The 27,702-nt window shown below is 63.2% G+C and overlaps 1 protein-coding gene across 1 annotated transcript; it reads right to left on the minus strand.

Moving 5' to 3' along the window:
- Positions 1-27,518, minus strand: CTDP1 (CTD phosphatase 1). Its single transcript, XM_090285374.1, has 13 exons — positions 26,955-27,518; positions 20,728-20,811; positions 20,268-20,361; positions 18,781-18,909; positions 17,081-17,231; positions 15,658-15,748; positions 14,780-14,946; positions 13,442-14,407; positions 13,051-13,192; positions 12,183-12,386; positions 8,609-8,762; positions 4,019-4,197; positions 1-387 (listed from the first exon to the last, which is right to left on the minus strand). The coding sequence occupies exons 1-13, from the start codon at positions 27,257-27,259 to the stop codon at positions 249-251; spliced, it is 2,805 nt and encodes a 934-aa protein (XP_090141500.1). The 5' UTR covers positions 27,260-27,518; the 3' UTR covers positions 1-248.
- Positions 27,519-27,702: the final 184 nt, after the last annotated feature.

Genomic DNA, 27,702 nt, shown 5'->3' on the forward strand with positions numbered 1-27,702 from the left:
CCCCGAACGCTGTGCTGTGGTCCCCCGAGCCCCTTCCTCTACGACGGGAGCCACAGCCCTGTCCTGCGTGGCCCACCGCTGTCCTGGAAACCGCAGACTTCCCAACAGCAAAGCTTCTCAAAACACCCGTTTCTGCAAAATAATGTGTCTCTGGATGCGGGGCTTTGCAAAATATACACGTCGCTCTGGAGAAGAGGAAGCCCCCGCGCGAGGGCCGGTGCGGACGCCGAGTCTGCCCACCGGATGGGTCACATGAGGTCGAGCTCCGCCTCCAGCGCCGTGGCCATCTCGTCCACCTCGGAGCTGCTGCCCTCCTCGTCCTCACAGCTGGACGCCCTGCTGGACTCGCTGGCCGCGTCCTCCTCGCTCAGCTTCCTCTTGTGGCCCCTGAAAGAGAAGCACTCGCTGAGCGCGCCTGCGCTCACGCCCCCGCGGCTGTCAGTGGGGCCTCGGCAAGGCCAGGGCGCCCACAGCAGACAGGGAGGCAAACCCACCCCAAGGCTGAGGTCGCAGGCAGGGTTCCCCGTGGGAGCACACGCCTGAGCAGACAGCAGGAGGCCACGCAGGCTCTGGGCCAGGACAAGGGATGCGCGTGTCCAGCCTGCCCGGGGCCGCTGCCCCACCTCCCGACACACGGCCGCCTGCTGGGCGCCGCTGCGGGAGCCGTGACCTTTCTTCTGACAAAGCTCCAGACATGTTGGCTTGGAGCCTACAAGGAACCACCACACATGAGCACAGCCCCACGATGTCGAATGAGTCTCAGACGCGGAGACAAGAGGCCCATCCCAGGGGGCTCCCCTGTGGCCCCGTGTCCTGGGGCAAAGCGAATGGCTGGCATTCAGCTGCAGCCACAGCAGCAGGCCACGTAACCAGCCCCCGCCACCCCCCCCCCCCCAGCCGCTCACGGTGCGGCCCAGAGGCCCCGCTGCCCCAGTGACGCTCAGCCACACCCTGGGCACGAGTGCCTGGCAGCCCCCCGTCCTGACTGTACCCCGACTGTCACCGGGCAGGGCAGCCTCACGCCCCAACCCCGAAGGGTCTCCTGCAGAGGCCATGCAGAGACGGCCAGCACCTGCAACACGCACGGCACACACGGATGTGCAACACGTGTCCACACACAGCAGAAGCAGCACGTTAGAGCCTGCGCATGTGTACCCATGTAGCACAAACGTAACGTGTACACAACACACACGCAGAGGACACGCACACACAGACTGCAGCAGACCTGTAGTCTGGAGCCACCACTGCTGGAGTTAGGAAGCCTGGGTGACTTCGCTAAGATCGGCAGGCGTTCTGCCGACTGCCTGCGCCTGCAGAGAGGGGGATGCACCCCTGGTGGACGAGGGGTCCACGCATCTGTCCATGCCACAGGTCCCACCCGAGCACCCGAGGGTGGGGACACTGGACCCACAAGGTCTATCAAATGTGATGCAGAGTCACATGGTCCCTCTTCCGTGTCTGGGAGGCCACGTCTGGGGGCAGAGGAGGCTTGTCTGCGTTAATAACCCCCGCAGGCCTCGTGCCCACAGGATGCCCGTCACCCGCGGAGGCACGAATCCACACGGTGTGCGTGCTGCTGCCCACGCCTGAGTCAGTGCCTTTCCCGTCCCTTTTGCCACAATCTCCACTGATCCGCCTCCAAGTCTGCTCACTTCTCCGCGGCTCAAACTGGGCCCTCCGGTGAACTTTCACTAGCTACTCCACTTCTCAACTGCAGAATTCTGACACTGTCCACCCGCCTGTTGAGAGCGGCGTTCTTGCAGCCTCAGCCTCCTCGCCAGCTCCGTCCCCTGCGGCCGGGCTCTGCTGTCCCTGTGTGGACCTCATCTTGCTTTGCTGAAAAGCAGGCATTTGAGCTCCTCTGTAGTAAATAACCCTGGGTCCTGGTCTCCCTCCTTTCTGGGCTTGCTCCTGTTGCTGTTGAGTGACAGCCAGGGGTTTTGGTGAAGTTGCTGTCCCCAGTGTGTGGTCTCTGCAGGCCCAGCCCTTGGGGACAGCGACGCCACCCGTCAGGCATGTGCTGTGGGAGGCGTGGGAGCGAGCGCCGTCACGGTTCCAAGGGGTCTGACTGGCAGGTTAATTGCACAGCACCTCTGACCGGCGGTCCTGCCTCTTGGGTGTATCGGAGCGATAAACTTGCATGTACGCAGAGGCCAGCGTGCGGGTCGTTCTCGCGGCCCTGCTGCAGCAGCGAGAGGCCGGAACAGTTCACCTGCCACACAGACGTGACGAAGGCTGTGGGACCAGGAAGAAGGGCAGGCGGGAAGCTGAGACCACACGCATGAGGGAAATTGGAAGGGGAACCGACATCCTAAGTGAAGTTTCACACTTCCTCCGTTTTAGAAACGACAGGTTCCCCAGCGTGTGGGGCCGATACGTGTGGGACGCAGGCTGGGGGTGTGTCAAGGGGCGGTTTTCCTTGTTTACCGCGGACCAGACAGGACGCAGCAGCGCCAAGACTGAGACTTTCCAGCGCCTGGAGAACAGCGAGTCGGGAGAGAATCATCAGCTGCTGTCACTGTCAGCAGGTGATGAGGGGAAGTGATGCCTCCCACCCTTCCTGCCTGGCCACTGACTGCCAATGACCAGAAGGACATCTCAGGTCTCCCTCTCAGGCGGCCTGGCAGCCACGCCTGCAGCCCAGAGTCGAGCATGGTGCCCGCAGGAAAACTTCCCCTTGGGCGAATGCTTTCAGACGCACCCGACTCAGTGGTCTCGGGTAGCCCTCCGGGAGCCACAAGGCCCGCCGCTGCCACTGCCCACATACCAGGCACCTGGCAGCTTCTGGTCTGAAGGAGGGGGCGTCAGGTCTCGGCAGAGAAGCGCCGACAGGCCTCTTCCTCCTCCTAAGAAAGTGCGGTCACGTCCCGTGGCCTCCAACTTCCTCCTCGCAGCCTGGCCACGCCGAGTTGGCAAGACGCGCCACCAATGACAGCGGGGCTCTGCCATCGCCCGGGAGAGGCTGTTGACACGCCACCCAGGGCAGGTCCTGCATCCCTCCAAAGGGAATCCCGACGCTCATGTCCTGCGTCTCCGCTCAGGCGCGCGGGCTCCATGCCACCCCCCATGGAGAGGACAGACCCTGCGGGCTGCAGCAGGCCTGAGTCTTTGCAAAAAGTGCTTTCTTTTTCCACTTCACCGAGAGAACACTGTCAGGTTAAACACCCACCACCAGAGCACCTGCCACACCCCCAGGAGACGACCTCTCACACGGGGAGAGTATTCAGAGGCCCCCAGGGGACGCTTGCAGGGACGCACACACAGCAAGCAGAGCGGCCGCGGGCGGTGCGTCACCACCAGCACTGACTTCGCACAGGGCCCCGGGGTGGCTCGGCCCCAAAAGCGCCAGCGCAGGACGGCCGTCTGAGGGGGACCCTGCGCTTCCCATTGGGCCGCAAGCGCAGCTCCTGTCCGAGGAACTCCCGAGGCTGCAGCTGCGACAGCCTGTCTCCACGCAGGGCTGGAACTTCTGTCCAACCTTGCCTGTGGCTAGACAGAGGAGCCACGCTTGTGCCTGTCCACCCCGGCACACGGCCACTGGCGGGCCCGGCTCGACAGGCGGGAAGGGACTCGATGGACAAAGGGCTCACGTGAAACCAAACTCGGCCCTGGGTAAGCCTGGGGGACCGCACGCAGGCCCACCACTGGCCCAGGCGCCCTCCAGAGGCTGCGTGGACCGAGGGTGGGGCCCTGGCGCAGCCTGGTGGGTGTCTGGGTCACGCTTGGGACAGACGCTGCAGCAGCAGCAGCTGGAATCGCAGAATGTGGGTGAAGGCCCGTGTCCGCATGTGTGCCAGAGGGACAACATCAAGTTGAAGCACGGGGTGCACATCAGAGGTGGGGGAGAGGCCTTGGCTGTCGGGGTCACTGCATAGGCCCCCGCAGGGCTGCGCGCCGCATGGAGCCCTGGCTCGGGTGCTGGGTGAGCAGGACGTCTGAGAGCAAAGGGTGCCGGCTACTCTCGGGGACCACGGGCCCCCACCCCCCTGGGCCCGCCCTCCTCAGGGCCCGCCCTCACCTGGGCCCCCGGCCATCCACCACGCTCCTCTCGCTGGGTGGCTTCGCGAGCGTGTGCCTCCTCCGGGCGGCGGGGGCCTGAGGCTCAGTGGGCGGAGGCGCCGCCTCCTGCTCCGGCTCCTCCGGCCTCCTCTTCTCGCTGTCGCTCTCGTCGCTGCCCTCCCCCAGGATGTCGTCCACCTGCCAAGGGGCCACGCGTCAGATGCTTCCGGATCATCCCTCTGAAGAACCCGCCCACGCGCCCCTGCCGGCGGGTTTGATGCGCGGACCCGCCGCCTGCAGCACAGCTCACGGCTGGACACCAGTGCCGAGGACCGTGACCGGGCCCACGCGGGGCACGCTGGCCACCCCGGGCCCAGCGGAACCTGGCGGCCCCTTCTGGCCACACAAGCTGACAGGGACCTCACACCCAGCACATGAACGCATTTTATGGTGAACCATCAGCATCGGGACTGAGGAGTCAGCGGCACGAGTGGGGGAGGTGCTGGGGGGTGTCTGGGCTTATCTTCTCCCAGAGGCCTCAGGTTCAACCATTTACAGACGCGGCCTGAGCAGCCCGCAGACAGCAGCAAGGGCGGAGGGTGCCGGACAGAGGACACACGCCGCAGCAGCCGGGACGCAGCTGCCACCACCCTGCAGGCCTGGGCAGGGGATCCGCGCAGCTCAGCTCGGCTCCTGGCACCCGTTCTCAGCTCACTGAGCCGGCTGCTTCCAGCACTGGGGAGCCCCTCGGTTGGATTTAGCTGCTCAGCCCTGGGAATGGCCTCCAAGAGTCTCCCAGTCCTTAACCGGGAGACACAGGGTGACAAGCACAGACTCTGGCCAGCGCAGTTCTCCGGTGACGCCTGGACACTGCTGTGGTCTTGCCAAGTCCTGCTGCATGGCCACGCCTGCACTTGTGATGGCTCCTGGGCGCACGGCAGGAAGTAAGTGTGTCCCTTCTGCAGAGGCAGCCGTGGGCCAAAGAGTCCGAGACTCCAAATCGTCCCGGCCCTGCAGACACCCCGATGGCGTCCAGCCTGGAGGACAGAAGCCCACGGACCTGGTATCCAGGCTCAGAAACTCTGCGCGCGCCCGTGACCCACCCCAAGCACACGAGCCAGCGAGGATGTGCCAGTGTCCCAGGATGCCAACGCCGACTGGCTCAGCTGGCGAGGAAAGGGCGGCTGTGGCACCCATGGGGGCTCTGGCAAGGACGGCGACCCTGAAGGAAGTTTCGCTTTTTCCAGGAAGATAAGCACAGAAAAAGTACTGACACCCATGATCCTGTAAGGCAACGTGACGATGTGGCGTGACAAGCTCGTCCGACCTGTGAAATGATGAGCGTCTGACTGGTCTCCGTCCCGGTTTCCAGCATGGAGCTTCCTGGGTGAGCAGTGACCTCTGTGCCCACGCGACCCGGGTGGCTCCTGGGCGGGCGGGGCCCCAGGAAGGCCAGGCTGTGGACCGGCTCCCTGGTCGCAGCTCCTGTGCAGCCTCCGGGGAGGGCAGGGGCAGCCTCTGCGAGGAAGCCCCATAGGATCCCCACAGCGCGGGTTCACTCGGGCACTTCGGGTGGTAAGACACGTCCACATGCTGGGTGGGGGGGTACCCCCAGCTCCGTGGGGCCCCGGCCTTGCCTGGGACTCCTTCACCACATAATGAATTGGTGACCGTGAGCCGTTCTGGCACACGATGGAACGCGTGGGGGGCAGGGGAACCCCGAGGCACAGATGGCGGTTAGAAGTGAGGCCGATGCCCCGGGGTGTCTGATGTGGGACGGGGCCCCCAGCCTGTGGGGTCTGGGAATTAGTGTCCCAAGCGCCTGGAGTGGATTCCCACCCTCTAGTCACAGGAGCGCCTCCAAGTGACGTGGGACCACAAAGCGCCCAAGACAGGTCAGGGCAGTTAAGAAAAACCTCTGATCGCAGGGACAGTGCCCTGTGCAGCAGCTGCCACCAGCCTGTGCCGGCATCAACCCCTCCCATCCTCGGTCTCCAGCTCCAAACAGACCAAGAGCATCAGCCGTGCACCCACCGGGATGCACACGCTCACACAGCGGCACGTCCTGACCGACGCTCCTACCCAGAGCGGACGGAGGCTTCACCCTACGGCCCTCGCCAGACAGATCCTCTGCTGCCCACAAAGTGATGGCACCAGGATCACAGAGACGTCACTGGCCTGGCCCTCCCTGGTATATTCACGGGGCACGCTTACTGTTTTGATAAGCAAGGCTCCTGTCAGAATATTCTACTAATTTCTACTGTGAAATACTCAAGACCTTTAACTGCGTCATACCCTTTCAAGAGGAAAAAGGAATTAAATAAGCAAGTTACTGTAAACCTGGGCAGCTTAGCCCACCATCCCAGCAGCTCGGAGCCCATGAGGTGGGCCTGGGGTCGGCAGTGCCCGGCCGTTCTGCCCTGTGTGCAAGACCGCGCTCACCTGGACAGGGAGCCCAAAACGCCGGGAGCCGGTCAACCCTGGCCCTGGGCTGGAATCCGCGCCCCGCCGCCTGCCCCTCTTACTCAAGGCTTCTGCGTGCCGGGCTTTTTGTACAAAATGGTAGCTTTGCTTTCTGAAAGCCAGTGGTCGGTAGGAAGCTATTTACTTTATTTTATAGATGCTAAGTATTTCAAAATCTTACAGGAAACCTGGGAGCAAGTATGTGAAGAGAAAAGTAAAATTCCCTTTTCCTGAGCTAATCTCTCTGAGGGTTGGACAGCATCCGCTGCTGCTGGATGCGTCTCCATCGATTCCCCAAAAGATGCGGGACCCCGGAGAACCGAGGGCACTGACCCGGAGGCGGCCGGCGCACGGAGAACCGTGGGAGGAGCTGCGGAACTGCAGGGGCGGACACAGCGCACACTCCCCTTCCGGCCTCACTGCAGTCCCTGCCTCTCCCCCCAGTTCCTATCTTTGATAAGAACCTGTGAAGAGAGGAAATCTGTCTGAGCCTTGCAGAAATTAATACGTTGTAAACGCTTGGGATTAGAGATGCGGGTGCAGATGCAGGCGAGTGAACTGTCCCCAATGTCAGCAAAGGGCCACCACCCAGATGGGACAACCAATGACAGGGATTCCAGGCTCTGGTCGCAGGGAGGGGACTTTCAGGATGCCCAACACCACCTTCATGCAGTGTGTCCGGCAGCCAGGTCTCCCCTTGGCCGCAGACCGCCCCCCGCTCTTCCCCGCGCTGCATCCTCCCTCCTGAGGCCAAAGTGTTTACAGACACGTGGAAATCCACCTTCCCAGCGAAGCTCCCCGCCACGGGCAGGAAAGGGAAGGCAAGGCGGCCCACCAAGTCTACGTGAGCCCTTAAACCCAGGAGGGTAACGCCAACAAAGGCCTCTGCTCACTCGGCGCCACAGGCCCGGGAGGGGCCCCAGCTCCACGCTCGGCACACTTCACCCCGGAGTCCAGGTGCTGCTCCTGCACCCGCTGACCCGGCGGGCAGTCTGCAGACACAGACAGCCTGGGACGCGTCCCTCTTCTGCTATCGCAACGTTAAAATGCTGCTTTCACGTGTTATCTTCCATCCGGACGAAGGCCGTGTGTCCCTGAAGCTCATGGCGGTGACTGCACAGCCCCCGGCTTCCTAACCTCCCACTCCGCGCAGGGACACAGGGTTCCCTAACACCGAACCTGACACAACTGCCCCAAAGGGCGGCGAGTGTGCAGAAGGCCACTTGGGAAGTCACGTGGCGCCCGCCCCACCCACGGCTCGGCCTCACTCCCAGCGCTGAGCACGAGGCGGCCAGGCCGCATGCACGTCCATGGGGCTGTGCTGGGCCTGACTGAAGGAGACGCGTGAAGAGCGGCTCTCGTCTCAGTCAGGAAAACGAGAGCAAACCCTGCAAAGCCCAACGGCTCACAAACATGCAGGACCCTGGGAGCGCAGACCCTCCCTGTGCCATGCCGGCCCCATGTCCAGCTGCGTCCAAGGGGGCCACACACCAGTGAGAGCCGAGTCCAGCCTCTCCTCTGCGTTCCCCTGACTTCTCTGGAATGTTCTCAAATGCGGCCCTTCCCCTACAGCCCGCTGACCAGGGGAGCGCAGGACTCCAAGGGGTGAAACGCAGCTTGTGCAACGGACTCCGTCCCGGTGGGAGTCCACCACCGCCCGTGAGCACAGTGCCAGGATGCGGCAGGCTCTGCCTCTCTTCACACCTGGGCGGTCTCTTCCTGCCCGGTGGCTTTCCCCCTTTGGGGTCTGATGCCACAAAGGTGGAACTTCCTCCTAACAACCTGCAAGAACCCCGATGGGTGTGACCCGCCCCCAAGGGGCCTGGCCCATGACAGGCAGTGAGGGGTGGAGGGGCCAGGGGAGGCCCAAGGACGTGGGCTGCGTGAGACTGGGGACAGGCCGACGTGCGAGCTTCCGTGGTTTTCCAAGCTGAACCAGGAGACAGGCAGCATCCCTGGTCCCCACCTGCATGACACCAGGGGCACCCCCTAACCAGTGACACGTTGGACCCCATCACGTGTCCCAGGGGAAGGAGGGGCTGGGCCCACCGACCCCAGCGAGCGCACCCCTGGCCGCCGCACACGCCCCCCAGCGGAAGCCCCGGTCCCCGAGCGCGCGGGCGCCGCCGTGCAGCGGGGGGCTCACCTCCTTGTCCATGCTCTCCAGGTCCTCCCGGCATAGCGTGTACAGCGGCAGGGTCTCCGACAGGCTGGGCTGCCGCTGTCTCCGGCAGGACCCCGGCTGCTCCTCCCCGGGCGTCTGCTGCTGCTGCTGCTGTTGCTGCTGCGGCTGCACAGCCCTGAAGGGATAGTTCAGGGCCCACGTGAGGACGGTCAGGCTGAGGCCACCTTCCCAGCGCCGAGTCAGATTCCGGACCTGGGGCAGGTGCACACGCACACACGCACACGCTGCAGTGGGGAGAGCACGCCGCCCGCCTTCTCCTCGCCCGGGCTGTGCGGGCCGAGCCAGAGGAAAGCCTGCTCCCACCCCCGTTCCCGGGGCACCACGCGTCTGTACTCCTTTTATAACAAAGGGCAAACAGGAAGAGCAAAATAAAACACTGCCTAGAAACGAGTGGGAAGTGTTATTTATTTTCAAAATAAGGTCAAACAAGCAGTAAGACTTAACAAAACTGTCTCTAAAATCTAGGCTATAAAAACAGAACATGTGTGATGCTGAAGCTGAGACACAGAACTGCAACTGTCCACAAAGAACAGGAAAAGGTCACACCAGTTACGTGTTCATGGTTGGGGTCAACTGGAGACCAGGGATGCTTCTGCCCGGAGCCGGCCCCATGCTCACGCAGAGGCGGGCAATGACGCTGCCTGTCGAGGGGCTGCCGAGGAGAAAAGTGCCGGCTCCACCGGCGCGGACAGAGCCTCAGAGAGCAGAGCGCACGGGAGTCGGGGGACGGCCCCCCGTGGCAGCTGATCACACTCAGCATTGGCTCAGGCCAGGAATGATGGGGACCTGGCACAGCCCCCCTGCTCTGACAGGACCCCGCGTTCCCGTGTGGGCCTCGACGGGTCCCACACTCAGACGGAAATGCGGGGCTGTGACCTCCCAGGCGGGAGGTGACGGCCCCGGCAGGGCCTGCGGGAGGCGGGGTGGACAAGCCGACAGCAAAAGCGGAACCACGCGGGGAAACAGACGCCCTAAGTGGGAACTTCTGTTCTGCCAGACTCTGCAAGACGGCATGAACAAGGGACAGAGTGGGGACAGTCTCTGCCAGCCAGAGAGCTCGTGTCTAACGTGCATGGCGAACTCTGACAGTCAGCAGCCGAGACAATACAGTCGGAGGCGGAGGCCCCCACCGGGCTTGAGGCCGGGACTGTGAGGACGTGAGGCTACACCCGCGGTGCCAGACACGGAGGGGCCACGCCTGGTGCTGGGCGGGCGCTGAGCAGGCACTACTGGGGGCAGGAGAAGGTCCCCCCGAGGCAGCTGGGCAGGTCCTCCTGGAGCAGAACGCCCACTCTGTACCCTGCGTGGCAGCCCACATCGGACACCCCGACGTGCACAATAGTGAATGGTCACCACGAAGCACGACTTGGTGGTGAGGACCCAATGACGACACAGTGGCCTCGGAGTGCCAGCAGCTGGGCTACGGGGTGGGTGGGGGAGGGTGGCCCTTCGGCTGGTGCTGTGCCCCTGTTCCCATCCTGGCTGGAAGGCTGGGCTGCAGTTGGGGACAGCTGGATCTTTCTATCTTATTTTTCACAACTGCCCGTAAATCTATAATTGTCTGAAAATAAAGTTTTTCATAAAAGAAAATAAAATACAATGAACAGCACACTCATGACGGGTAACTGGAAAGGAATTCAGAATCTCACAGGCTCTGCCACACTGAGAACGCGGGGCAGCCCCACCCCCTGCTTTAGGTTTGGTGACTGTCCCTAAGCTCCGCCCGTCACCCGGCGGCTCCCACCTGCCCTGGCCTCGCTGGCTGAGAGGGATGCTGGCCCACGTAGGCGGCTCTTCCTCCTGATGTCCCCGTACCCAGGCCTTGCGGGAGAGAGGGGAGGCTTGCGTACACGCTGCCTGCAGCCAGGACCGGCCCCAAGCCCCCTGGGTGGGCCAGCATCCGAGCCTAGGACCATCAAGCTGTCCTCACGCCAGCGGCCAAATCAGCACGGACGGTCACGCCCTCCCTGTCCTGGTGAAAGTGCAGAGGAATCAGCACGTGTCAGTGAGGAACCCTGTCCTGCCTGGCACTCCACACCCTACCTGACCCCCATCCACTGCTTGGACGCCCCTGCTGGTGAAGCCCCTTCTCAACCCTGCCGTCACCCATGACTATGAGGCCACCCGGGTGGGGCTGTGTAACCTCATCCCAGGGCAAAGCAGAGCTGGGCGCTCGGAAAGCACCCTGGACACCGCCTGGGTCTCCTCTCAAGGGGGGACCTCAGGAATGAGGACGACCCCTCCCCTGAAAGAGGATGCACTGAAAAAAGCGAACGCATGCCACTGTGTGTGGAAGCCGGCAAACACGGGCTGTCCCCGCATCTGTGCGTCGGGGCCTCGGACAGAAAGCCCAAGCCCCCAGCCCCTTCGGGACAGAAGACAGCGCCGAGGTCAGGACCACGTCTGTGCAGGCCCCCCAGAGGGAGCTGCCCGGAAGCCTGAGTTGGCCCTTCGGTCTCACTCGCACGCCCCCCGCAAATGCGAAGGGGGAGCCCCTCACGGGCTTGGGCCGCACCCCCAAAGGCCGGCAGCCCGTCTACCCGCACCTCTGGAGAGAGAGAGGGTGCCGGGCACCCGCTCAGCCCGGGCAGCCCTGGAGGTCGTGATGTGAGTCCTCATGGGGCAGAGTCTGACCAGCGATGATGCCTACAGTTGCAAACAGTGACCACTGACCGGAGGCCACGCAAACTGGCTCAACCCAGGGTGTCCGTCCTGTGCACCCACCCTCTGTGTGTGTGGCCCCTGCTGGCCTCGGAAGTGTCCTTGTGGCCGGGCAAGGCCAGCGGAGGCCCCCAGGGCAGCGGGACATGGAGCAGCTGTCAGGGTGGGGGTGCTTTCCAGAGGGAGGATGGACGTGGCGAGGGCCACGTGTCTACCACAGCAGCCATCAGCGTGGCCGCCCCTCGGAACACACACGTCACCCCAGCGCCTGCACCTCGGACGCCGCCTCCAGGTCATTCCCGTGGGGCACACGCTCCTCGACCCTGGCTGAGGACGCGAAGGGCATGCCTGGGACTCGGGGGACAGCTTGCTCGGCAAGCACCCCCACACCCACCAGGAAGTGCCGGTGCCATCCACGCGCTGCTCCACCATCTGGGCTGCGTGTGCCCTGGGCAGGCGGCCGGGGAGAACGCAGCTGCCCAGCTGGGGCCACACAGCCCAGCCCAGTCTGCCGCCCTCAACCCCCCACCGCTGGAGGGCAACACAGTCAGGGGTCCCGCCCGGCCCCCCAGGCCCGTCGTCCCTGGGGACGTGGTCGTGACAGTATGGGTACGGTCAGCGCATGAAGGGGCTCATGAGGGCAGCACTGAGCCAGCGTGAGCAAGCCTGTGACACCAGGTGACAGTCTGTTCCAGTCTGGGACCCAATAGGACAGAGGACGCAGAAAGGCCCGAGGTCGGAGTGGGGAGGTGGGTCCACGCTGGAGCCAGAGCCCTCAGCCAGGCAGCCAAATCCCACTCAGAACGGGACGCCGCCCCCAGCCCACCCGAGGCACGCCCAGCTGGCAGGGGCTCCAGAGCCCGGCCGGATGTACCTGAAGGAGGAGTGCTCCGCGTGCACCTGCAGGGCACCGGGGGGCCCAGGGCCGGCAGTGCCCTTCCGGATGAGCTTGCCGGTGCTGGCGTCGTAGATCCGGACATCGGGGCCGGGCTGGGCCCGGGGGTGCACTGGCGTGGGATGGAATAAGGCTGCCGGAAGCGCAGTCTGCCTGTCGGGAAAGGCTGCGGGGCCATCCTCCCTGCAGGCAGGAAAGACCGTGAGAGGGCGCTGGGACTAACGGGCTCGTGTGACGCCCACCAGGCCCGTGAATGGAGGTGCCCCCTCATCTGACGCCGGAGCCCGTGTGGACACAGGCATGCGCACGACGCTCTAGGATCCCAGGGCGCAACTGGGCAGAGCGCCACACGGGCGCGGGCAGAGCGGTGCACCTGCGGGGCCTCCGCGCAGAGGCTGGTCACTGCTCTCACCGCCACCCCGCCGTTTGCCCTCTAAACAACACTCAAACTCTGACAAACAACAGGAAGCATTTTTCAAGCATTTCCGAGAAAAACAAACGAAACAAAACACAAGAAAACCCAGGCACTCCTAGGTCCTGTTGCCGCGGCCCAGCCTCACCCTCCCGACTCCGCAGCGGCTGTGTGGCTCACGTCACCTCCCGCAGCCAGGAAAGAAACGCACACGCTAGATTCACTGCTGACAGCCTCCTGCATTCTCGAGGGAAACGGCCCCTCTCCCCCCTGGGCAGGATCAGCCCCGTTTCAGGAAACCTGTGCGTGGCGAGCCCGGAGGAGCGGCGCTGGGGCGGCCAGAGCACAGGGGGGCTGAGGGGCCCGCAGGCCTGCCTGGGAACGCCAGGGGCCGGGGTTGGGTGGGCCCCGATGGGGCGTCCGCGGGAAGCCCACCTCGGCGCTTTGCCGTAGTCCTCGCTCAGCGGGAAGAGCTGCTCCTCCACCTTGTCCCACCGCTCCAGGCAGCTCCACAGCCAGTCAGGGCTCACCACGTGCAGCCGCCCGCTCGCCTGGGCCTGCCGCACCTTCTCCGTGCCTGCAACGAGGGAGCGGCAGCCCTGCTGTCCGGGGACCCGGCACGGGCACGCAGCCCTAGCTCGGGACACCCCCAGGCGTGCAGAGGCCCCGACGGCAGACACAGGACCAGCCCTCTTAGGATTTCACCCCCACGTGGCTGCCAGGAAGGTGCTTCTGAACCCTGTGAAGCTGGAGCCCGGCCCGTTTCAGAGCCTGCAGAGGCACCTGCCCCTGCGCCCCTCCCGGCAGGCCCGGCGCTGGCACTCACCTGCCCGCGCGGCGACCAGGTGGGTGGCCCTGTCTGGCGCGTCGGGGTCCAGCACCAGCTGGTTGAGGACCCTGGCCCCGAGGGCTGAGGCGTGGTAGTGCTCCCGGGTCCTCTCCACGGGGAGGTCGGTGGGGTGCAGCCCGCTGAACACGATCGCCACGCCCGCCAGCACTCGGCTCTTGAGCTCAGGGACTATCTTCCGAATGTCAGGGGCCTCCGGGGTCTCCCCGCGCAGGTAACAGTCGTACCTGGCGTAGTAGTCGGAGTGCACGCGGGCGAGGATCTCCTCCAGGTGCACCAGGTGGTCGTCCTCGTCCCCGTCCTCCTCGTCCCCCTCCTCCTCCTCCACGCTCTGGTCCAGGGACTCGCCCACCGTGATGCCTGACTGCTCGCTGTTCTGGGACTCGGTCTCCGCCTCCTTCCTGTCCGCAGGGCCGCCCGTCAGCCCACAGAGGCTGTCCCGCTCGCCCTCCTCCTGCAAGTCTGGGTGGGCGCCAGGCGCAGGCTCCCCGCAGTGATTTGCCCCCGCGGGCCTCTCTCCTCCCAGGCCAGTGGGCCCGCCCTGCTGCCCGGCCCTCCCGGAGTCCCGTGCGGACAGAGGCTTCTTCCTGCCCCCCCGCCCCCTGCTCTCGCCCTCTGAGGCGCTGCTGCCCTCGCTGTCGCTGGATAAGTCCAAGTCCAGGTCGCCATGCGTGCTGCCCTGAACGGGCTGCTTTTCCGCCGAGGTCCGGCCCTGCTGCTGCGCACATGCTGAGGGGCCCCTCTCGTCGGCCAGCGGGGTCTGGGCAGGAGGCCGGGTGCTCTGCGGTGCCCCCTGGACGCGTGGGGCCCAGTCCCCGTTGAGCTCCCTTGTGGGCTTCCCAAGGCCGTTACTCTGCTCGACCCCGGGAACCTGCCTTCCCTCCACGGGGTCCTTGATGGACGGGGCGTGTTCTGTGACGTCAGAACCTTTGGGGGGATGACTCACTGCACGTGCACACGGAAGCAGAGGTTACCGCACAGGGAACAGGACACACCGGCCACACCCTGTCCAGCCCGGCCACCAAGCCCACTTCCTCCCGGCCTTGAGGGCTCAGGCCCGCTGTGGTGGCGGCAGCAGTAACCACACGCCTGAGCGTCGCCCCAAATCCTACCCAACTGCAGAAGTGTTCAGGTTAGTACTGTTAACAAACCCCCAAACTGAAACCAAGCGACGTCATGCTTTGCAGGACGCCACCAACCCCACAGCCTCTGGGACCCTGAAATGGACTCAGACAGCAGCCAGGGGACCCTGAACTTCGACAGCCATGAGACAGGACACGGCAGAGGCTCCTGCGGGGGGCAGAAGGATGCACCCACCTTTCCTCCTCGCTGGGGCCTCCCGGGAGCCAGGCGGGGCGTGGATGTCCCCCGTGCCCTGGAAGTAGATGTATTTCTTCACGGTGATCAGGTTGGGGGCAAACTTCCAGACGTCTTCTCGGTCGTCGATAATGCAGACCATGGAGTCTCCACAAGGGAAGAGGTTTCTAGGAGCACAAATGTATCAGAACTCATGGTACGAGTTACAAGAAGGAATAACCTTGTTCTTTTAGACGTAACCAGCAGAAGCAGGACTAAGAGGGAACACAGAGACTGACACGGAATGAGGGGTCTGCCACTCTCCTCAGAGGCCAGGGAGCCTCAGGCACCACCTCCCGTGGGTGGGGGCCACGCCCGCGGCCCTGACACCCGCTCCCCAGGTGAGGGCTTTCAGAGGCAGGAAGGCAGGGCCTTGCTCAAGCTCAGCTGCTGGAAAAAACTTCCCCGGAGTGAAGCTACCTGCTGTCCTTTCAAGTCCCTGGGAGGAGGGGGGGCGGCCCCCAGGGCAGGGGCCGGACGGCGGGACAGGCGGGAGCCTGACCCAGGACCTCACTCGCAGCAGGAAGGGCACGCCCGCTCCTGAGACGCCACCACCACCGCCCGGCACCTTGACCTCAGGGGCAGCCTGCCTTTCCCCTGGGGTAGCTTGGGGCGCTTTCTGCCCACACTGTCCCCTGCGTTTCCTGAGCCTCAGTCCTGAGCCCAGCTCCGTCTCCCACGCCCTTGTCCTCCTGGCTCCCGCCACAGCCCTGACACGCAGGGAGAGGCAGCAGAGGGAGGGTCTGGCCGGGGGACAGTGGCAAAGACGCGCAGACCTGGGGGAAGCTGATACTCCAAACATGTCTTCCCAGTGTCACGTGAGTGTGGTGGGGACGTACCTGAGGTTCCCTGTCTTAGAAAACGGGTCAATGCACTCGTCCCTCGATAGTATTCGGTGAGAAAAAAGCTTCTTCTCAGGGTCTAGGAAGCCTGCGGAAAGGACATAGCCCAAGGTCACAGTTGCGTCAGACCACGGAGGCTCCAGGGCTGCACAGCGTGGGTCTCATGGTTCCCTCAGGCTCACACGAGCGTCACACACGGCATCAGACACATCCCTCCTCTCAGGCGAGACGGCCACCATGCAAGGATCCTTGTCTGATGGAACGTGCGTGTCTAAGGCGCCCGCTCACGCATCACTGACTGGACTTCACGCTGCCTGGACTCTAGCAGGGACCGGAGACACGGCTCCTCCAGGAGGCTGAGAGCCTGGTGGCTGGGGAACACGTGTCCACGGTGCCACGGCCAAGGTGTGCGGTCCCGGGATGGAGCCGGGACGCTGGCCATGCTGCTTGGTGTCAGCCCCACCCCCCAACCGCTTGGGCAGCAAAGGGGAGACCGGCCACCTCAGCAGCACCTTTAAACACACTGACAACACAGCCGGCGTTCTCTGAAGACCTTTTTAGGTGGAGCCCTGGCAGAGCTGCCCACACACAGACTCGGAAGTGCGTGTTATCACTGGGGATGTGTCCTCGGCCCGAGTCGCCGGTCTTCCGACCCTCCCAGTGACCCTGAGGTCTGCACCCGGAGGACCTGATGCCCTGGGGGTGAGACTCCTACGACGCGGTCACATTCGTCTTCCAACCCCATGTCCCAGGCAGCCAGGCAGCAGCCACATGCTAAAGGCAAGGGTGCGGAATTCCAGCTATGAGACACCACTTTAACGTGTGGCTGATGTGTTCGTGAACCACGTGTGAATGGAGGACGGGAAATTCATTCCTCCACCAAGAAGAGGCCCAGCCCAGCCGGTGAAGAGCTCTGAATTCTCATGTGCTGAATCGAACCAGCCCCCATCTAACACCAAGGAGCCGGGGTACTACGTCTACCAGGGGGGTGATGCCTGTGCTACGCTCAGTCCCCAGCTGAGCGGCCACCGTGGGCAATGCTGCGAGGCCCAGGGTTCCCGCCCTCACGTGACGCATGCACCCAGCTGCACGGCCCAGCGTGGCTACAGGCCAACGCTAAGCCGCCACGCTCACTCCCAACACGGGACCGTCTGTCTGCACCCAGAGTGCCAAGTGTGGACAGACGTAAGCAGTGTGGCTCCAGACCTGTTTCCTAACCAGTTAATAGAACGTTTTTTTACGTTTCTTTACATCACGTTTCTTTTTCTAGGTACTTGAGGTCCTGACCGACTTCCAACCTGGCCTGTGGTTGCACCCAATGTGAGTGACACCAGCCTGTCCCCCTGGAATGGCCCGAGGGGCGCCTGCCTGCCGGCCCGCAGTAAGGCCGAGACGGAGCTTCCTCCGCCTCCCGACTCACCTGCAATCGTGTGCGCATACAGCCGGCTGCCGAAGGTGAACACGTGCAGCTCATACAGCCGGGCGACGTGCTCCAGGAACCGCCGGCAGTGCGGGCGCAGGCGGGTGTGCAGCATCGGCTCGCCCCGGCCCAGCTGGAAGTGCAGGACACCCTGTGGAGGAGACGGCCATCAGCGAGGAGCCGGGCGAGGAAGGCGCGGCCCCTCTGCTGTGGCCGCGGCACGGCGGCCGCTGACGACAGCCATGTCACTGCCTAGGGGATCCCAGCAGCTCCTGTGGTAAGGGAGCCATGTATCCCCAAAACAGAGACCATCTGTGACAACGAGGGCCCCTGCCCGGCTCCCACGCGTCACGGGGGGCTGCGAGGCCGCCAGCAGACGCGCACTCTGCTTGACGGCTGTGCCCGCACTCTTGCTGATGATGGGCAGGAGCCAAGTGTCCTGAAAGGCCATCCTGCACGTCTTTGTTTCCAAACGCGATCGTCTGGCAGACAGCAGGGACTGACACAGCTCTCCGAGTCCCCTCGGCGCCGGCTGCAACAGGTAACACCAACCTGCTCGCACACGATTGCCGTGCAAACAGGCTCACTCCCCTTACGAGGTGAAGTCTGTCCCTTTCCACCCTGTTTATCATTAATTTCCAGTAAAAATACTCTAAACAACTTAAAAAAAAAAAAAAAAAGGTAAATGACCTTAGGCTTGGTTAATTTTTTTCCAGCTCTAAGTTAGTCAAAGTCCTCACAAGGCTTTTCTGTTAAAAGATTTTGGAGTCTGAATTTTATAAACAACTCTCACCCCACTCAACAGTTCAGAGTCCCCGACTTGCAAAAAGCATCCTTAAAATCACAAGAACTAAAAGCGTCTGAGGCCGCCGGCGGTGTCCAGGTTCAGCTGCGGCGCGTGAGCGGGGCTGAGTGGCCGGCAAAGCCCTGCTGCCAGGCGGTCGAGGGCACAGCAGAGGGACGGCCGTGGGCAGGTGTGGCAGAAGCGCCACGAAGCCGCCAGCAGTCGCTGAGGACAGGCCGCGCAGACACCGCGCACCTGCGCCTTCTGGGCCACACCAGCTGAGAGGCCGGCATGTCACCGCCAGCCCAAACTGTCTTATAAATGCCCAGCTTCAAAGCACAGCAAACCCACGTGCCAGCCTGGCCGCGGCCCACCAGGGACCCCTTCCCACAGTGCCGTACCAACCGGCAGTGAGCTCTGCTCGCGCAAACCCCAGCCCTGGCAGAGCCTGCACGTCGCTGTCCCACAGCAACGAGGCGAAGAGCAGAGGACGGCCTTGGTGACACTGAGTCTCTGTGGGCAGCGGCATCCAGAGCTGACACCTGCCGTAACAGCCACTTGCAGCACAAAAACCTTCTGGAGGGTCCAGAAACTCCACTGCTCGGCTCCCTGCTGAGCAGCCTGCAGGCGGGGTCTCACTCTTGACCCCTACCCCGTCTCCTAGGAGACTCTGCCCAGGGTGTCCAGCCTTCGTCCATAGCCAGATGTCCATCTGCACTGCCCCCGATGCTGCAGACACTCCCAGGGGGACGCAATCCTGCTCATCTCCCCGAAGCCTCTCCACGGCCGGCCCTGAGCACCCTGCCCCCAGCCACACGGCCACGCGAGGGCCGGGCGCACTGCGCGGTGGGTGACGAGGAGCTGAGCAGGGCTGGCCAGACGCAGACTGTGCGAGGCCGGGTCCTGCCGCACTCACCTTGCTGGACATCTGTGGGCAGAGCTGCTCGGTGGTGTGGATCAGCGTCTGGTCCAGGTCCACCATGAGCACCAGCTTCCGGTGCCGGCGCAGCCGCTGCTGGTCCTCCCTCCCAAGCTGCTCCGCTTGCTGCAGGGAGAGCGAGAAGGAGCAGTGACCTGACCCCGCCCACCACGCAGGGGGCCACAGGACTGCACCCCAGCCCCGGAGCCCATGGTGCGAGCTCTGCCCCCCGCACGGCCCTCTGCCCTGTGCTCCTGATTCTGCCGTCTCATCGACGGTGCGAACCGACAAAGGAGGTGAGAGAAAGGGGCCGTTCCTACACAAGTTCGGCTGCACGCTGCGGTGCAACCCAACGCCGGGGAGCCGCGGAACTGACAGGCGGGCGGGGGGGGCTGGGAGCTGGGCTGGACAAGGGGCGACCAGGACATGGAGCAGCAGACGTGTGGGGTGCGTCTCAGGGGCCCAGCTCGGCGCCAGGCTCCACCTTAGAAGAGACCCAGGAGGGGCCTGGAGACGGAATGGCATCAACGTCACCCTGGCAGGCCCGCGAGGATGCCCCTCCTGGAAGGGCCTGGTGCTACCTCGCTCTGCTGATGGAGGGCATGACGTGGGCTTGCGACAGAGACCTCAGGGGCACGTCACTATGGTTTCTCCCTACAGCTGACACTGAGTTACTACCATCAACAAATGTGGCCTCATGAGGGAGCACAAGAGACCAAGGCCAACAGTGATTCTGTGACGACACGAACGGGGGTGGGTGGGTGGGGACTTCCTTCTTTTTCTACCCTCTGACTCCCTCGTTCTGTTACACACGCGTATGTATGATTGTTTCAAGTTCAGCGACTCAGACAAACCAGAATCGCGTACCTGGTATTTTGTCTTTCTCGCAAAAAATAAAGCAGGCATCTGTCGCTTAAAAGCACAAACCTAAAGAGATTGCTACAGTGTATCATCGACTTACAAAGACGCACAGCTTGGAAACGGTTTTGTAGCTGACGTTTTATGAAACCCCAACAACTCTGTGCCGGGCTCCGTCCTGGGGACGTTCACACACCCACCACTAGACCCCGGCCACGGAAGCAAGAGGAGTCAGGGACTCCAGGGCTCCTGGGACATGTGAAAGGAACAGACGTGGGAAAGCTCCAAGCTTCCTATCTGTGCAGACCCTGCAGTGCTGGGTGGGGGCAGCCGGCATGCACACGCACAGGGGTCCCTGGGAGCTCCACAGCCTCTGGGACCAGATCTGCGCTCACAGCTCCACTCACTAAGCCCCGTGTTCATGTGGCTAACCCTCCCCCACCCCCCACCCAGTACCAGGCTCCAGGGGACCAGAGCTGCAGCCCCGCAGACCAGGAGCCAGAGCTGGGTGTTCCCCGGGGGGGGGAATCCCTTGGGGAAGAGACAGCAAACCCCGACCCCATGACACCCCCCACCCACGGTCACTTCGGAGACAACGGTGCTGCTGCGGGACTCGGTGCACTCACCTCGGAGCTCACCATCAGCTCCGGGACGCTGTGCACCATAGACACGGTGGCTGTGGACAGCGGCGCCTGCTGCCTGCCGTTCTTGCTCTGCAGCCTGCGGAGGCGAGAGGGCTGTGAGGCGGCCTTTCCCTGCGGCCAGTGTGCGGCTGGCACCCGCCAACACCCCCTCGCGAGCGCACAGGAAACCGATGAAACGATCCCGCTCTAGGCACCCCGGGTTCTCCTGCAGCGCAGCTGACACGAGCAGACACCAGCCCTCCACGTGCCGACAGGGCTGGCAAGGCGCCCCCCACGCACTGCGGGGTCAGACACGCAGCTGGGCCCCCAGCGCTGTCCCCAGCGGGTGGCCAGTGAGCTGAGCCTTGGGTGCGAAGTGCAGGGAAGGGCACCTGCCAGCTGCTGTCAGTCCCGGCCCCGCCCCCACGAGAGGCACCCAGTTCACACCCAGTGCGGCACTTACTGGGTCAGGTCTTGGCCACACTCGGCGCACAAGCCCTTCATGACGACAGGGTGGCTGCACCCTTCCACTCGCACCAGAACGGCTCTAGGAACGGGCAGAAAGCAGACATCAGGGAGGCAGGCGCTGGGACTGCTCCGCCCCGCCCGCCTGAGGACGCCGAGGGGGAGGAAGACCCCCGGCCTGCGCAGAAGCAGCAGGACCCCCCACGGCCCAGTTCTCGGGCCCTAAAGTGGAGGAGGGGCTCCTCGCCCGTAAAACACAGTGACCCACACAGGACAGGAGGGTAACACCACAGTGACTCAAATCCTCTTACGTTTCTGATCAACCCTTTAAAAATCAATACTCTGTCGACAGGAAGGGACAAAAACACCAGCGAGCAATAAAGGACCCCCCGCCCCCACTCAGAGAGGCTACCACGCTTCTGCTGGAATTGCTGCAACGCTCCGGCCCCCACAAACACAGAACTCGTGACTTTGTCTGTTCACACGGGTCCCTGGGGCCAAGCGGGGGCCCCAGGCAAGGGCCTCACTGTCCCCCGGCCCCCAGCCCCCGGCGTGCCCTCGCCTGCCCTGACACTTAAGCCTTCAGCGGAAACCTGTGCTGATTTCCCATCTAAAGGAAGAGGAGCAGACCAGCCCCCGCGGGACCCCACACAGCTCCGCAGGCGCCTCTCCCTCCGTCACTGGACAGACTCCTCTTGCCTCAGGTTCCTGCCTGGCCCTGAATTTCTGGGCTCCCTGTACTTCTTCAGGCTGCACCACTGGGTCTTGAGCCGCATCCAGTCTCTGGTCCCAGGCCCGGATGCCCTTCTCCCCCGGGTGGCTCCACAGCACCCCACCCACACGCAAACCCAGCCCACCTGGGCACCCCTTCTTCCAGTCACCCAGGCTCAGCGACCCCCACAGGAGCACCCACACCTCCCAGGCCCTCTGGGTCAGCCGCCTGGAGCCTTAAGGACACACCCTCCCTGCAGCTCAGCAGGCCCCAGGGTCCCCCACTCGCTCTCCCAGACCCCTTAATGCTCTCTAATTTCACCTCTGTCCCCACTGGGGTCCCTCCCTCGCCTCAGAACACGTGGCAGAGTCAGCGAAGGGACCCCATGGCTTTTTCCAGAAGTCTAAGGTGCATTTTGATCCCTGGCTAATGGGTCCTTGGAGGCCCGCTGTCGGGCCCCTGAACCTGGTAAAAATCTGCTCAGTTTGCTGCTCGGAACGCTGGCAGCAGGGAGCAGGAGAAGCAGAGCCCATGGGCTTGTTCACGCGTGCCCCGGGGTTCAACGTGCCGATACTGCCGACATCTTCCTCCAGGTCCTGCTGCCTGAGGATCACAAGCACACGGGCCACATGCCACCAGTGACTGGGGGGTGGAGGGGGCACCTGGAGTTTGCTTTTAGTCACTTCACTTGTGTTTAAACTAAAACTTGTGGCTTGGAGGATACTTTTTCAGGAATTCCAAGACTGGACCAGGAATTCATCACTCGCCCCTGAAAACGTTCACCTGAAGACACACTCGGTGTGTCTCCAGCTCAACCAACGAACAGGTCGAAACGCTTTATAAGGTCCAGGTTTCCAGTCTGGAGTCTGCTTGTTCATTTTCTTAACAGTGTGTTTTTGAAGACCGAGTTCTTAGTTTTGATGCAGTCAATATATCAAATTTTCTCTGTGTTTATTAAGAAACCTGCCTCACTAAGACGGATGGCACATAAATTAGTAAAATTCTTCAGCACACCAAAAAAATACCGGGTGGCTACTGCTGTCATTCTTTATTTGACCATCCAAGGGACAAGAGGTCTGTGCCCCTGGCAGAATAGTCAGGCGGTGCGTGCGTTCGACATTCTGGCTGCCCACGGGTGAAAACCGCGCTCTGGAGGGCTAACTCTGCCTTAGGTGGAAGGCAGCTTCCGGGACAGATGATGAGGAAGCCAGCGAGACGCCCTGGCCTGAGGCCCAAGGTCTGAGCGGAGCAGCCCCGGGCGGAGGCCTGGACCCCAGAGGGCCCGGGGGAGGGTGCGGGGCAGAGAGCAGCCCCATGCAGAGGCCTGCAGGCCCTGAGGACGGACTGGACCCAAGGAGCAGGAGGCCCAGAAACAGGAGCAAAACACAAACAAGCCCAGCAGGTTCTCCTGGGAGCCAGCAAGGGAGGGTCAGGGGCCCTGGGCGGGGAGCTGAGCACGGCCAGGAAGTGGATGGGTCTGGCGTCCCCACGACCAGGGCACAGACGACAACTGGCTCGAGGCGTCCCGACGATTAAGGGTGGGCAGGAGGATGAACAAAACTAAAGTCAGCGTCAGTGTCACGGGCACAGAACCAGGCCCACGGGGGCAACAGGGAGGGAACATTTCCAGGAAGAGCGTCAGCACTAAATGCCCCGAGAGAAGCCAGACTGGGTGAAAACGTAGGTCCGGACGAGAGGGAGGTCCTGCTGGCAGGTGGGGGGGGGGGGCGCCTTCCAAGGCACAGACATCTGTCAGACTCACCGAACTGCACCCAAAGTGCACGCACTGGCCACGCTGGCCACACACACACAAGCCCAGGCCACTGGATTTGCCAACAAAGGGTAGTTCGCGACCTTTCAGAAAGGCCCTCCAGCAGGACACACAGCAGGAGAGGCAGAGGGTCCAGGCCCCTCCCAGGGACTCCTGCCCACAGCCCCCCGCCCCCCCCACCTGCCTGCTCCACAGATGGCCCCGCCCCCCAGCCAACTTCTAACTTGTCCTCAGTGGCCAAGGGAAGCCCTCAGAGGTGTGCACACTGCAGATCCCTGGGACCTCACTGTTCCATGCCATGGCCACCGTCACCCAATGGCATGCCGGTGGATGACTGCCCCAGCACTGCTGGTGGTGCCCTGGCACAGGGCTCCCGCCGCCTGGGCCACCCCTGCCGACGCCTTGGGTGACACATGGCCCGCCCTCCTACCATGCTGTAACTTAGGGCCCAAGGGACGTTGAGTCCTAACAGAGCAGGGTGCATGGCCCTCCCTGGCTCCTGAGTCCCAGGCAGACCAGCCGCTGGCAGGCTCCTAGCAAAGGCACACGTGCTGCCAAGGACCCTGTGCACTCTCGGCCCGAGAGAGCCAAGAGAGTGGACCGAGTCCCGCCTACCTCGAAGTCTTTTACATGCTGGTGACATCAGAAGTGTACTTTTCTGTGCAGGGGTCGAGGTGTTGCCAGTCTCACTCTATAGAGCAGGTCAGGACTCCAGGGGACACTACGCGTCTGGCAATACCCCTGGACATCATAACTAAGGAGCAGGCTCCTGGCAACTAGAGGGTGGGGGTAGGCCTGCTGCGAAGCACTCTACAGTGCACAGGGCACCCACAGCACCCAGATGGGCGTTGGCTCAGAGCCTTTCCTGGCGGGTGACCCAGAGCTACATGCATCACAGCCTATTGCACGTCTTGGCTAAAGGCATGCCCATCGGCCCACTGAGTAGTCTCTGTAGCTTCTGCAGTCTGGGGAGGATGGTGAGGGGTGGGGTGGGGGATGGGCTCAGAGCTGAACTAGATCGCATGGGGCACGCACACAGGTGGCACTGCCCAAGTGCATCCTATGATGGGGTGTGACGGTGGTGAGACTGTATGTGACCCCTCCACCCACTGATACTTACACGAGGCCCAGGGAAATACGCACATACCAAACTTCCCTGAACTGTGTCCTCGTCAGTCTTGGCGTTTGCTCTAGCAGGGCGGCTGGAGGGTGCAGGTGCACCAGCCAGAGCCAAGTGTCGGGCGGGGCACCCCGGGCTCTGCCTGCAGAGCGGGTGCTTGCTGTGAAACACTGGGCTGGGCCCAGCCTCCCCTAAGCTCTGAGTGTCCGAATATTGGGGTGCCCTCGGAAAACAAGGGCACTCTGTACCCAGATCATGGCTTCTAAATGACATTCTCTGCAGGGCACCGCCCTGCGTGGTTTTGGGAATTGTAGCCTGGCTGCAAGTTAGGCACCCCTGGGAGGCCTGTAAGTCTTGACCAGAAGACTGGGAAGGCGAGAGGCAGGCATGACCCGAAAGCCCATCAGGGGGTTCCTGTGAGAACTGGATTTAAAGAACGCTTTGAGGCTTGCTCTGTTTTTCTCATCTCTTAGGTTAGCTACAGGCCCTGTGTGACATCACGTACCCGGAAGGTGGATAAAGCTTTGCACCTGATGTCCACCCAGTGCCAGGATGCCCAATAGACCGTGACCCAGGATGCTCACTGTGTTCCTTACATCACTATCAGTAACCAGTGCTTGTTAGCAGTAACCCAAGCATTTGAAAGTGATGATTTGTGTATCCTGACTCTGTATCCCCTGGATACCCCCCTCAATAAAAGGAGCTTGGAAGGCTTGATCGGGGCTCTTCTCCACTAGAGAGATCAGCCACCTCTCCTCGTCCCAGACAAAATACAGTGCGTGGGTTACTTATTGTCTCTCATCCATGATCTTGAGACACCGCTGCTGGACAGTGAGTTTCCACTGAGCCGCGGGCGCTGGGGGCGGCCCGCCTCAATTCTCCACCGAAAGAAGCAGGACTTCTTGGAGAAATGGCTGATTCCAGGGCTGGGCTGGGGGAACCGTGGACTAAATACTAATTGTGTCAGAAAACGGAGCTGTGCTCTGATGGACAGGACCTTGTCAGAGAGCCGGCCTGAAGGGGCTCTCACTGACCAACCTGAGGATAATTTGGATCCCAAGACAAATAATAGTAACATAACCCACTGAATAAAATAAGAGCCCACAAGTCCTCACTGACGGTCTGCACAGAAAAGGCCAGTGTTTCTTGGTTCCTACAGTTGCTGGACGTGGTGACAGAGGCAACAAGGGCAACTCGGCCAGGAGAGCCCAGCCCTGCACCGGCAGCGTCCTCACTGCCGCCCGCGTTCCAGGAGAAACGCTCCAGCCAACAGCTCCTCCCAGAGCCCTGCCGTGAACGGCTGCAGCGAGACACCCTGAGGTCTCAACCACCAAACACGAAGGACATGCTCGCTGCTGCGAACCGGTCGTCCGGTCAGCTGCTGGGCTGGCTTGGAGGGGGCTGCACGGAGTTACTGATTCCAGACCAGCGGATGTCACCAGGCACAGCGCGTAGACTTTCTCAGTCACTGACTTGCCTCGACCTTGGCGGCCCCCTCTGCACAGAGGACAGCTCTTCATCTTGGGAGCGCTACGTGGTGACACTCGAGCACCGGCTTCACCTCCATCTGGCACAGACTGGCAGGTTTACAGGCTCATTAAGGCCCAAAGGTCCACCGAGATGTGACTTCAAAGCAGTGATGACAGCAGGCAACTGCGCCACACAGACAACATGGAGCCCGTCCCTCCAAAGGGAGCCAGCTCCAGTGGGGGGTGCGCCCTGAGGCGGCATCCTCCTCCTGCCTCCCCCGCTGCACTCAGTGGACAGGCCTGGGCGTCTGGGCTGAAGGCTGAGGACCCCGCTCCGTCTCCAAAGGATGAGCAGGGAGGTGGACGTAAGCCGAGGCTCCCGGGACTGGGATGAGAGATGGGCTTATCCCATCTTGTCCTGGTCATCAGCTTCCCGGAGGGGGCACCAGCCCCGCCCCGCCCCGCAGCAGAGTCAGTGCAAGCCCCAGGGAGAGGGGAGCAGACCAGAGCCAGCGGCACCACCAAGGCAAGGCAGGAGCGGCTACACTGTGGCCTTGCGCGGAGGCTGTGCACCAATCGCTCCAGGCGGAGGCAGGAATGCTCACCTGCCCCGCCTGCCTGTCTCTGACAAAGGAAACAGCGAGCCCCAAGCACTTCAACTTGATCTCAAGAGCGCACAGAGTACGCCCCGACAGGCTCACACACCTCCAAAGGGAAAATCGGTCCCTTTGTGAGGTTGAAACCCAGCCCCCGCAGCTGAGCCCATCCTAGGCCGGTGAAGCACCGCGTGCGCCCAGCTGCACCCCTTCCTGAACTACGTGCAGAACCACGTCGGGTTTTACAACCGCGTTCCACAAGGGTTACAAGAACCTGAAGGGCACGCCCCCAGGAGTTTATAGCGCGATTACAAGCGTGCAGCGCGCCGAGTCGTCCTGACCTGCAAACGCGGTGTCGTGGGGACAGGCTCCCATCGCAGGAAAACAACGAACACCGCCCATCTCAAAGACAACTCGCAAGCAGTGACTGCTGCGCAGCCTTAGAAGGACGCGCGGCTGGGCGGGGGGGTCCCCCTAGGAAAGTTCTCCCCCGAGGGCGGCCCCGGCCCCTCTCCCGGCTCGCGACGCCCGACCGCCCTCCCTCCGCAGCCACTCACCCGGGGGCCACCACCTGGCCGGGCTGCGCGCACAGCTCCCGCACCACGCCGGCGCGCTCCGACCTCAGCCTGCGCTCGGCGCGCACGCAACTCCCAGAGCCGGGGCGGACAGGGGCGGGCTCGGCGGGCGGCGCGGCGGCGGCGGCCTCGCACACGGCTAGCACCGAGCCGATGCGCACGGTCGCGCCCGCCGCTACCTTCCACTCGAGCAGGCGCAGCGGCCCGGGGCCCGGGCAGCGCACCTCCGCCACGGCCGCCGGCGGGGTGCCCTCGGCGGGAACGCGGTCGGCGGGCGGCGCCTCCATCGCGGCCGGCAGGGTCGCTGCAGAGATGCGGCGGGCCCACGCTCAGTGCCCGGCGTCCATGGCGGACGGGAGGGCAGGCGACCCTGGCCCAAGCGGCGGCGGTGGCTGTACTGCGACTCCCAATCCAGCACCGGCTTCCACTCGCCGCCCAGGTCCGCGCCGACTTCCGGGACAGCGTGTGACGTCTTACGCCACGTGCGTGCGCCGGGGGGCCCGCGTGTAAACAAGCCCACGCGGGCCCTAGGGTTGCTGCACCGGCCATGGGTACCAGAAGCATCCCAGGACCAAGCCCGTGCGGCCGGGCCCGGCGAGAACAGTATTGCTACGCCTGGTTTACTCTGTGAGCGCTGGTCCCGGCCTGCAACGCGCGCCGCTGGCCACAGGCCCCTTTACGCGCTCATGCCCGGGGGCTCTTTCAACCGTGAGTCCCAGCGTGCACCGCG

The sequence above is a fragment of the Furipterus horrens genome, unplaced genomic scaffold (genome assembly GCF_987537825.1).
Source record: "Furipterus horrens unplaced genomic scaffold, mFurHor1.1.pri manual_scaffold_8, whole genome shotgun sequence".
Taxonomy (NCBI): Eukaryota; Metazoa; Chordata; class Mammalia; order Chiroptera; family Furipteridae; genus Furipterus; species Furipterus horrens.

Coding starts and splice junctions, on each gene's coding strand:
- CTDP1 (XM_090285374.1), bottom strand. CDS start 27,259: ATGGAGGCGCCGCCCGCCGACCGCGTTCCCGCCGAGGGCACCCCGCCG. Junction 14,408..14,779: donor GGCCCCAGCGAGGAGGAAAG/GTGGGTGCATCC, acceptor GTGCACGTGCAG/TGAGTCATCCCCCCAAAGGT. Junction 13,193..13,441: donor CCTGGTCGCCGCGCGGGCAG/GTGAGTGCCAGC, acceptor CCCTCGTTGCAG/GCACGGAGAAGGTGCGGCAG.